Consider the following 12094-nt stretch of genomic DNA (forward strand, 5'->3'; position numbering starts at 1 on the left):
ATAAAACATATAACTTACAATAAAACACTCGATAATTACTCGAAATATATTCCGATCAAAACAGACAACACGTAGCACATATCAATTAGTGTTTTATGACTCAACACACTTAATCACATAATAATTCACATAAATCACCTTTATTAAGATATAATACAAGCATAATTTCTCGGTCGTTACAACCCAGGCACCACATTCTGTTGAGGAGAGGCTACACTCTGGGGTAGACCTTGATGACACCAATAAAAACACAGGGTTTCATCAGTTTTAACTGAAGACCCTGTGGTTGTCACAAATGCACCTTCATATGCAAATCAATCTTCACATATTGAAAGGTTTGATGGTAGTACTCCTGAGGGGGAGCTATCTAAATCATCTCCAATTCAATTGGAGGTTCCTCATATTGGGACAACTCCCCTCAAAACCCTGGCTGACATTGCTCTGTCAATTAAAGTTAGGAGCCAAATTAATAATGATCAAACCATTAGGGAGACAAGTCAAGCACATTCAGGTGCCAGTTCTTTGCAAGAAGAACAAGGGTTTGAAGCCTTGTTACATGACAGTAACCTGGGAAAATCCCCTCCAATTCAAATGGAGGTTCCTATTCTTGAAGAACAACCTACTGTCACAACCACAGTTTCTACTGTGAGTTCAACTGTGATTCCAATCACAGGGTTACCAATTTCTCAACCATCCACATCAACTTAAATAGATATACCATCTACCTCCAACCCTACACAACAACCTTCACACCTCATTTCCCAGTGGCTGCAGGATTCTCAGACTCAACGAATAACCATGAACAATCTTCGAGTAGACCAACTTTCTAGCCTTGCCAACATCACCCAACAATTTCTCACAACTGATATGTCCAATTAGGATTATCAGGTTATCTTGCTTTCTTACAAAACAAATGTTGAAGAACCACAGAAAAATATTGTCAATGAAGTTGAGCAAGATGGAAATGTGGATACTTGGCTAGACAAAGATTTCAGTTTGGAGATGGATGAGGTTTTGGCTAGGTTTAGAGAAGAATGCATAACTATCCTAGGAAGCATTGCCAAAACTCTCAGTCCCTAGGAAGTTTATGATGCTGTTACAGAGGTCTACAAAGCACAACTCAAAGCTTTTCACCATTTTTATAAAGCACTACAACAGACTCTGAATAATCATCAAGACATAATAAGAAGATTGGTGAAGGACAAATTGGATAACATTGTGCCAACTCAGGGGGAAATGAAGAACAAATTCCAGAAATTTGCTGACCAAATGACAAGGTTTGATGTCACCGGTATGGAGCAGAGCATCAAAAATATAAAGCGGTCCTTTGTGGCTCTGCATGAAGTTGTCCAGAATCACATCACAAGTAATAATGACACAAGGGTCAAACTAGATCAACCACATCAAGCTAGATATGGACCTTCAGCTTTATTGATGGAGGGAATTAATGAGTCCATTCAAGCTACATTTGGTGCTCCTGTCTCAAAAAGCTCAAAACAACCACTCTCCACATAAAAAAACCTTCAAATTCAGTCTCTTCAACAACAAGTCTCCACTCTATAGTCATCAAATGATTCACTTATAGCACAACTCTCTCAACTCACAGCTCTAGTACAAAGTCAACAGGATGAAATCAAAACTTTGGTTGACTCCCATAAGCATCTTTAAATACAAAACTCAGTATCACTGGGAGCTATCATGGGTGCTCTAATATTCCTTTGCCTGCACTTCCTGAAGCTGTGAGGCCTGAAATTCCAACTCCATTATTCCTGCCTGCTACCAAAACTAAGGGGGGAGATAGAGACTAGGATTCAACAATCTAAGGAAGATGGGAAATCTAGTCAAAGCTCTTCACAAGCAAAAATCTCACAAGATATTGGAAAAGATAGACTTCAAAAAGCTGCAAAAGGAACTTGTCAAGACAAGGAGTTTAATGAGCTATTAATAGTTTTGAGAGTGTCTCATCACAACATCTACATTACCTACAAGAGAGCCTTAGCCAACAACATAAATTTTCTAAGAATGGTGATAAAAAAGGTTGGAATGTTTTTGGAAAAGAGGATAGTGGCCAATGAACTCAAGAAAGCTCAGATAGCTGCTTTTTTTTAAGCCTATCTCTATCGAAGCATTGGGGTGGCCTTCATCTGTCCACAAACCAAACAGTATAGATACTTCACAGTTCCTAAAAATTGTGTAATGGGAAATACAAGATTGATTATGACATTGAAGACTAGCCTCAAAACCAAGAAGAACAAAACAGCTGAAGATGAGGAGATGATCAGGATGCTGGGAAGATACCTTCAAAATTATGGAACCATGTTGTCAACCACTCAATTCAACACAAAAGATGACAAGGATGATGATGATCATAAAAAATGATGAGCAAAAACCTTCTGCCTCAAATCCAAGTCAATCTTCTAAAGAACTGGCAGCAAAGTAGAAGAGTAGAAGAATGATGACAAGAAGAGGGATGATAGGAAGATGAGAGATGAAATCAGAAGGAGGAAGAAGGGTGGAGAAGATGGAACCAAGAAAGATGTCCTACAATTTCAAATCTCACAAACTCAAACCTTTAAGCTTGCAAGTTCAAACACTCAACCATCTTTAACCTCTAAGCCTAAACTGTTGTACAAATAATTTGCAAACACCTTACTCAAAATACCAATCACTTCTAGCCAAACCACCTTTAAGAAAATCTCAAACCTACCTTCATTTAAGCCATCAATAAAGACTCATTTCAAGACCGTTGGGAGAAAACCAAAGAAGCTACAAGTTGGTAAGTGGGTTATCTGGAATTGATTGAATCAATCTGCCTTTCTACATTTAAACCGGTGCATCACAGATGATGACTACTTTCAACAATTATCTGAAGAAATGGTCAAAGTTTGGATTATATCATTGAGAGAAGTCAGAATCTATTATTAGGATGGCTCTTTCACTCTATAACAGGGAATTAATGGATACAATCCCAACCACAAAATTTAAGAGGGAAATTAGTTTAATGAAGGAGAAGGACAGAAGTACAAGGGCATGAAAGGTTGTGATGTGTGTATGGCTGAGAGAAAGGGATGAAAGAAATGCAAAAGCAAAGGCTGAAAAGGAAGAAAGAGGTAAGAAGTATGTAGAAGAAATTGCTATATTTGAAGATCAAATGAGCTCAAGGCAAAGGGGATGAGTAGAATTTTAAAAGATGGACACTTTCTAAATATAAAGATTGACATTTACTCAAGATTCAGAGTTCATTACCTTAATGGTTACAAACTGGATGATTGGCTCATACTGGTAGAAGCCTTGAGAGTGACATAAATTATTGAAGAACTCAATGTACGTATAAATCTCAAAGACCTCATCAAGCAAGAACCAGGCTATGAAGATTTTACCCAGTCTTTGTACTATCGAACTGATGTAATTGCTCAATGTATAAATGTTGAAATTTTGTCAAATCTATCAATTTTTATATATTTGATTTTAGATTGGGGTTAGTCTTTTTATCAGACATGAATTTGTGATAAGCTATCTTCTCAAAAATTGAGGGAGATTGTTGTGCAAGACATGCCTGTATAATAATAAGAGTAAGTCATATTGAAAACCCTAAGATTTAGTTGCATGATAATTAACTTTGTATTTTCTATTGTATTACTCGAGTTTGAAAAATGATTAGAAGATTAGACTGGAGTATTTTTCTATAAACAGTTCAAGCCCAATGAATAAATTCTGGAAGAAGATCAAGATAGATCATGCCTCAGAGAAATGATACAAAAGCTTGGAGTTGAATAAATTTGTTTTATGAAAAATGTTCTAAGTCAAGATATCGACAAGTCACAGATCAAGCAATATAGAGAAGTTATTCGAGAACTCCAGAATAACTTATGGAGAAGTCTAAAATGGCTTATAGAGAAGTCTTAGAGATGTCGACAAGTCAAATGAATATATGAAGATTGGAGATATCAACAAGTCATTTCTGTATGTAGAGAACTCAGAGATATCGACAAGTCAGAATGAAGATGTGAAGATTGGAGATATCGACAAGTCAAATTATCATTAGAGATCTCAGAGATATCGACAAGTCAAATTATCATTAGAGATCTCAGAGATATCGACAAGTCAATATATATATAGAGGTCTCCGAGATATCGACAAGTTAATTCTACATGTAGAAATCTCAGACATATCGACAAGTCATTTAGCATGTAAATATCAAGAGACCTCGATAAATCAAATATATCTATAGAGAACTCAGAGATCTTGATAAGTCATTATACTTATCGAGATTTCACTTCTCTATAGAACAAATTGGAGATCTCGACATGCCTCTCAAAAATACAGAATGCAAACAAATGAAGATTCAAGATTATAAGTCAACAAATGATCTATCAACTAGATTGAAAAGTCTACAAAATAGCTGGGGAGAGTACAAAATCAAGGGCCAAGATTAACTAGACAAAGGATGGTCACAAACCTGCAAGATTCAGCACATATTTTCTAAGCTAGAAATGGAAATAGAAAAAGGTTATTTTAGAAAAGAATTTAGTATATTCTAGTGCAAGTTTTGTAAACCTGTGCTGCTAGTGTATAAAGCATGCACTGGTCCTTAGTTTAGAAGTATTAAACAGTTTTACATTTTCTTGTGTTCTCTCAAGGAAGAAGCTGAGTTCTTATATTATTTAGAACACAGAGTTTGTAGCAAGACATACTTAATTAATACAAATTAAGTGAGTTTTGAAATATTGTGCTTGCTATGCTTCTCTTTTAATTATGCTAACATAATATATCTACAAATTAAACTACTTTGTTCACACTCCATTATCCAAACCTCAAAAAGACTAAAAAACAAGAAAACACATTCACCCCCTCTGTGTTGTACACAATAACTAACATTATTGATTGAAGGATTGATTTTACTAGACTTACAAGAGTGAAGTGAAGATTGGCCAGACTCCAACTGAGAGATTGTTGGGTTTGTGGAGTCTATTAATTAAGCCCATGAAAATAGACTATTCAGATTCAGATTAGTTTATGGATTAGTCTACTTTTCAGATTTGGACTATAATTTTCATTCCGGCTCAGTTTCGTCTCTTATAAATACTCATATCACTACAACAAAATAGGCCAATTACGACGGAAAATAATGTGCGCCCAACTTACGACGGAAGAAAGTAAAGCGTCGTAATTATTTATGACGAAACCCAAAACCTTCGTAAATTTATTATTTTATTAATAAATTTATGCAAGATACGATTAAACAAAAAATGAAAATTATTTGAAGTTGCAACGATTTAAATAATTTGTCGTAAGTTAATTATTTTTATTAAAATTTTAAATTGAAATTGAATAAAAAAAATATTTTATCTAAATTTACAATGAAATATTTGTGACGAAAAAAATCGGATCACCAAATTTACAACGGAAATTAAAATTCGTCGTAGGTTATCAAAGAGGGAAATTTAACCTTTTCCCAAAAAATATTGGCGGGAAAATAAAAAACATTTGAAGTTGCGACGATTTGAACATTTCGTCGTAAATTAAATGTTTTTATTAAAATTTAAACGTGAAATTAAATAAAAAAAATATTTCATCTAAATTTACGACGAAATATTTGTGACGAAATATTTGTGATGGAAAATATTGGAAGATCCAATTTACGACGGAAATTAAAATTTGTCGTAAGTTATAAAAGAGGGAAATTTAAGTTTTTCCCCAAAATTTTGGCGGTACATTTGACTTTTCTCAATTTTTTTGCAGATAATAATTTATGACGGATTCCGTCATAAATTATCACATGCTTTATGATAATCTCAATTTTAAAAAAATATTATTTCATGATCCAACCATATTAATGTCAACATTTATTTGTTTGGGTGACATTTCAAGAATTTCAGAAAAAAAATAAATATTTTGATAAAATAATTTAATATGAAACACTGATTATATCATATATATATATATTCATCCATACGGTTGGATCGTTGAAAAATATTTTTAAAATAATCTTAACAGTAATTCTGGATTCAACACTAGTTAGCTGTAATAGTCAAACTGATACTTGACTGTTAAAATGTCAAACCAAATAAAATTATTTTGATATGAAATTTTGGTTATATAACTAATATATATATCTATTGACATCCAAAAGTTTGGATCGTTGAAAAACATTTTTAAAATAATCGAAACACTAATTCAAGATTCACCACTAATTAGCTGTACTAGTGAAACGAATGCTTGACTGTTAAAATGTCAAACTAAATAAAATTAATTTATTATAAAATTTTGGTTATATCACTAATATATATATATATTGACATCCGTACGGATGGATCATTGAAAAATATTTTTAAAATAATCGAAACACTAATTCAAGATTCAACACAAGTTAGCTATACTAGTCAAACTGATGCTTGACTGTTAAAATGTCAAACCAAATAAAATTATTTTGATATGAAATTTTGGTTATATCAATAATATATATATATATATCTATTGACATCCATACGGTTGGATCGTTGAAAAATATTTTTAAAATAATCGAAACACTAATTCAAGATTCAACACAAGTTAGATGTACTAGTCAAACTGATACTTGACTGTTAAAATGTCAAACCAAATAAAATTAGTTTGATATAAAATTTTGGTTATATCACTAATATATATATCTATTGACATTCATACGGTTGGATCGTTGAAAACTAGTTTTATAATAATCGAAACACTAATTCAAGGTTCAACACTAGTTAACTATACTAGTCAAACTAATGCTTGATTGTTCAAGTGCCAAACCAAATAAAATTATTTTGATATGAAATTTTGGTTATATCATTGATATATATATGTATTGACATCCATACGGTTGAATCGTAGAAAATTATTTTTAAAATAATCGAAACTATAATTCAAGATTCAACTCTAGTTAGCTGTACTAGTCAAACTGATGCTTGACTGTTAAAATGTCAAATGAAATAAATTTATTTTGATATGAAATTTTGGTTATATCACTAATATATATATCTATTGACATCCATACGGTTGGATAATTGAAAAATATTTTTAAAATAATCGAAACACTAATTCAAGATTCAACAATAGTTAGCTGTAACTGATGTTTGACGGTTCAAATGTCAAACCAAATAAAATTATCTTGATATGAAATTTTGGTTATATCAATATTATATATTTCTATTGACATCGATACGGTTGGATCGTTGAAAAATATTTTTAAAATAATCGAAACACTAATTCAAGATTCAACACTAGTTAGCTGTACTAGTCAAACTGATGATCGACCGTTAAAATGTCAAACCAAATAAATTGATTTTGATATGATTTTGATATGAAATTTTGGTTATATCACTAATATATATCTATTGATACGGTTGGATCTATGAAAAATATTTTTAAAATAATAGAAACACAAATTCAGGATTAAACACTAGTTAATTGTACAAGTCAAACTCATGTTTGGCTGTTAAAATGACAAAATAAATAATTCTTGATTTGTGTTGTTAGTTGTGTCATTGATGTTGATGGGAAATTAAGTGGGGCATTTGTTAAACAATTAGAGGGGTTGATTGAGCTTTTGTTTAGTGTGATTAATAGGCCTAATCATAGTGTTGATAGGCAGACAAGAGCTGTGGGTTGTGAGTGTTTGAGGAAGCTGGAGAGAGCTTGTCCATGTTTGTTGTCTCAAGTTGCTGGCAATTTGTGGAGTTTGTGTCAGAGTGAGAGGACTCATGCTGCGCAAAGTTATGTTCTTTTGCTTGCTCAGGTATTGTATGGAAATATTGTTTTTCGAAGTGGGAATGTGATTTGGTGGAATTTCTTGATCTGTACATTTCAACATCTATGTGCTTTTATTTGTGTCTTATCTTATTCCGTATTTGAATTGTGAGTAGTTGCGGTTTTTTTTAATTTTTGGTATATTATGACTTTAGGTGATCCATGGTGTTGTTTTAAGAGGGCTCTGTCTATGCAGTGTATAAAAGTGTATAAAGCTGTCTGAATAGGGTTTAATACATTCTGCGTAAATGAGAGTTTTCCTCACTTGCAGAAATTAGTTGAAGGATACTTGCTTAGGGCTGCTCACAGGAGTGACATATCCGCGCATATTCTGATATGGCATTTACAGGTGGGAGTTGCTTTTTGGTTATTTTCCCCATTTTATTAAACTCAGTGGTTTACCATATTGATTTTTATAATAATATTGATTAATATTTTTGATTATCTTTAATTAATTAATTTCAGTTTATTCAGAGTTTTAAAGCTTAACTATTATATTTAAGAATGGCAGGGGGAGTCTTGTGAACCAGAGACTGGGAAAGAGTCAAAGGAGAAGGATACATCAGTTGCCCTAAAGGTATACTTGTATAAAAAATCAACGTTCTCATACTCGCTAAGAAAATTAATTGTTTATTTTTTTGGTACTAGAAAAATGTATGATTAGATGAGAATATTTTTACTACAAAAACTTATTTTCCCCATTCTCTCTGTGCAAATTGTCAAATTGTCAGCCTGGGGTTTGTAATATAAATATCCTCTCTGTGGTACCCCCCACCCCAACATTATCCTTGAAATGATTCTCCTTGGCAATGTTGAATGTGATCAGAAAGATAAGAGTCGGAAAAAGACCAAATTTAATGTTGCTAAATGCTTATCAACATGGACTAAGTATAAATATTTAATGTTTAATTCGTAATGTACTTTAACATTCTGCTGGTATATGTGTAATCTCTCATGTTGTGGAAATTGTTTGCAGCACCATTATTAATTCTTCATGAATATTAACTAAAAGATTACACAGTATTTTACTGCTTCAAACTAGTATCATATTGTATGTGTATGTGACTGTCGGCATATATACTATGCACAATCAGAACAATACAGTACACTGTTCTATATTTAGAAATGTAACAATGTCAAAGAAGTTAATTAGAAAACAATGGCTAGCTATACAAAAATCATCCGAGTGTGTAGTAAAATTATCAAATTTTTAAACTGATTACTTTAATTTTTTTAACGTCACGTATAAAATTTAACAATAATTTAGTTTAGTTAGAAATCTTTCTTTTCTTTTCTGCTCCCATCTAATAAGTTATAAATGATTATACACTTATATTATATGTATGCAGTCACAGGCTATGGCTGAACAAATGGAGGAGCTCCGCAGCAAGGTATCTGAACTAACTGTTAGATATTAACATAAACCTCCCTATATATTTCTGCTTTCTATGAAGTATAGGTACCTATAGAGTAGTGTAGTATAAAAAGTCCTATTAAAAATTAATGAATTTAAACAAAAACCTGACCAAACATCCAATATGTACTCCATCTTACAACTCTTTAAATCTTCAAATGTACTAAAAGAATAACACTATTGAGATTAGTTTTTATAGATGTATACAAAAGGTGAAAAACCTGAACAAACATCAAATGTATTCAAAGACCCTTCAAGTGCTGGTCTGATTAGTTAGGCTTAGCTTGCAGAGATTTTATTAAGTGTGAAAGTACTGGGAGCTATATGAATTATTAGTTGTATGATCAGTTCTAATCTTCTAAAGATCCTTGTTTTCTCATTCGGGAGTGTTTCACTTACCACTTTGAACTTGTATTTGCTACTGGGTTTAATGTAATAAAACCAGAAATGTATACGTTGTTGGAATTATGCTTATGAGTAATGACAAATGTCTTTGGTTTAGAGTTTGTGATTGCATCAGACTTTGACAGGTTTAGAATTTAAATTGGAAGCTGAAACTGGCTGGAAACTGAAAAATCAGAATTTGGCTATTCTGGAAATACAAACTTACGACGGTCGTTCATCACATATTCCGTCGTAAGTTGGCCCCAGTTCCTAACATACGACAGTTTTTCTATCAGAAGTTACTAATTTACGACGACGACGTAAATTTGCATCGTACATTTATTTTATATTTTATCAAGGTGGGACCCACAAGAAAATATCCGACGATTCCTCCGTCGTAAGTAACTAACATACAACGATATTTTCCGTCGTAAGTTTATAACAAACGACTATATTTTTCGTCGTAAGTTTATAACATACGACGATATTTTCCGTCGTTAGTAGATTTATTATTTTATTGAGTATGTGGGCCCATTCTTCCTAACTTGCGACGCGATTTTATCTTGTGACGAAAAACGAACTTACTACTCGACCAAAAATGACGATTTTTTTACATCGCAAATGGCTCAATTACGACGATTTCAGTACAAAAAACCCGTCGTAAATGGCCAGATTTGTTGTAGTGTATAATTGTAAAATTATAACATAACAAATTGTGAATGATCAAAATAAAATTAGTGCGGATTGTGGAATAGAAATTTCCGAACCACGTCAATCTTAGTCTTGGGTGATTGTCATTTATTTTCTTATTCTTATTTATTCACTTTGGTTTTTTCTTTCGTTTTTTTATACTCAACAACAATACCATCCTATTACAAGGTCGGTCCATGTACTTGGCGAAATATCAAAAATTGGAGTGCATGCATATGAACATGTAGTATTGGAGAAGCTTTTAATTATTGTAAAATTTGATGTTGTAATTTAAAGTTGTCGTCGAAAGCAGAATATCAGTTACTCTTCTGAATTTCTCTGCAATTATTTCATTAATTCTGTATGTAAACTGGATAAACACACTACTAGATGATACTAGTACAGCAAAAACCTGTAGAAGAGCATTCCAAAGTTCCGTATGGATAATTTCATTATTGAGTGCAAAAAATATTCTTGATCTTTCTGAATAAACATGTGGAAGCATATCCCATAGAAGTATTGTATCATTTCGATACTTGTTAAACTTGCCATGTCCACAAATAACCAGGAAATATACAAACTGGGTCAGTAGACTACTTATAAACCTTATATATTTTGTACAAATATTAAGAGATATTAGTGTTCCATGCAAAAATAGTCTACCTGCTGCACGCTTGGTTGGTGGCGCCTGAGTGTGGCTTATCTACATTAGGTGCTAACCAGGTGGATTGATTCTACACAACTAGCGGTGACTGATCAAATATATTTCTCCATTGATTCTCCGCTGTGTTAAATATGATTTATCTCAACTACCTACCTAAGTATCTCCATTTAATATATATTACACCCAACCTATAAATGAGCCATCATCCTTCAGCTCTCCCATATCCTAAGTATACTCATCTTATGGTTGGGTGAGGTGATTGAAAAATGAAATGAGATTTGAAGTATAAAAGTTGCTAATTTTTTTTAAAATTCTCTATCTTTGAGCCATTTTATAGAGCTGACACCCTTCACTGGTGCAATGGTTGACACCCTTCAATGGTGCCAACTTTGCCACATAATTAAAAATATTGTCTTTTAATTTCTCTCTTCAATATCATTTTTAGCACCCTTCTTTCAAAAACCAATCCAATGGTTGACACCCCAATATGCCAACTTCATTAATTCAATAAATGAAATGCTTAATTAAAATATATTAGAAAAATGATATTTTATGCACAGTTGATACCACATTGGGACCACAAATGAAGTTGACACCCTACTTCATAAGAGCAACTCCAATGAAGGGTGCCAAGAGGGGTGCCAACCCCATATGGTATGACGTGGCTTGGCACCCTTGTTAGCACTCTATTCGAGTGGAGGGATGCAATTGGGGTGCCAAATGAGTTGGCATGGGCTTCCAACTTGGTGTACCAAAAGTTGGCATCCCATAAACTAGGATTCCAACTTCATTTTTGGTCCCAAGGTAGTTCCAATAATGCATAAAATATAATTTTTCTAAAATATTTCTATTAAGCATTTTTATATTGAATTAATAAAGTTGACATCTTGGGATGCCCCCCATTAGAATGTTTTTTGAAAGAAAGGTGCTAAAATAATATTTAAGAGAGAAAATTTAAAATTTAATATTTTTGATTATATGGCGAAGTTGGCACCGTTTGAGGGGTGCCAACCATTGAAGTTGCTCTAAGATGCATCTCATTTGGTACCCTAATGACATCCCTCAATTTAAATGAAGTTCTAACAAGAATGTCAAGTCACGTCATGTCAAATGACATTGGCACCCTTCTTGGGCCTTGGCACCCTCCTCTTACTACATCCAGTTTCCTCACA

The 12094-nt window shown here is 32.9% G+C and overlaps 1 protein-coding gene across 1 annotated transcript; it reads left to right on the plus strand.

Moving 5' to 3' along the window:
* The first annotated feature begins 591 nt into the window (after positions 1 to 591).
* Positions 592 to 10710, plus strand: LOC141680551 (uncharacterized). Its single transcript, XM_074486746.1, has 7 exons — positions 592 to 645; positions 880 to 1022; positions 7501 to 7759; positions 8042 to 8119; positions 8282 to 8347; positions 9120 to 9161; positions 10448 to 10710. Exons 1-7 carry the CDS (start codon positions 592 to 594, stop codon positions 10496 to 10498), a joined length of 693 nt encoding a protein of 230 aa, XP_074342847.1. The 3' UTR covers positions 10499 to 10710.
* Positions 10711 to 12094: the final 1384 nt, after the last annotated feature.

The sequence above is a fragment of the Apium graveolens genome, chromosome 8 (genome assembly GCF_009905375.1).
Source record: "Apium graveolens cultivar Ventura chromosome 8, ASM990537v1, whole genome shotgun sequence".
NCBI classification, from domain to species: Eukaryota; Viridiplantae; Streptophyta; class Magnoliopsida; order Apiales; family Apiaceae; genus Apium; species Apium graveolens.

What these genes read in the sequence shown, in the direction of transcription:
- LOC141680551 (XM_074486746.1), top strand. Translation starts at nt 592, where the DNA reads ATGGAGGTTCCTATTCTTGAAGAACAACCTACTGTCACAACCACAGTT. An exon ending in ATGTTCTTTTGCTTGCTCAG is followed by an intron (nt 7,760 to 8,041) that starts GTATTGTATGGA and finishes CCTCACTTGCAG; the next exon opens with AAATTAGTTGAAGGATACTT. An exon ending in ATACATCAGTTGCCCTAAAG is followed by an intron (nt 8,348 to 9,119) that starts GTATACTTGTAT and finishes ATATGTATGCAG; the next exon opens with TCACAGGCTATGGCTGAACA.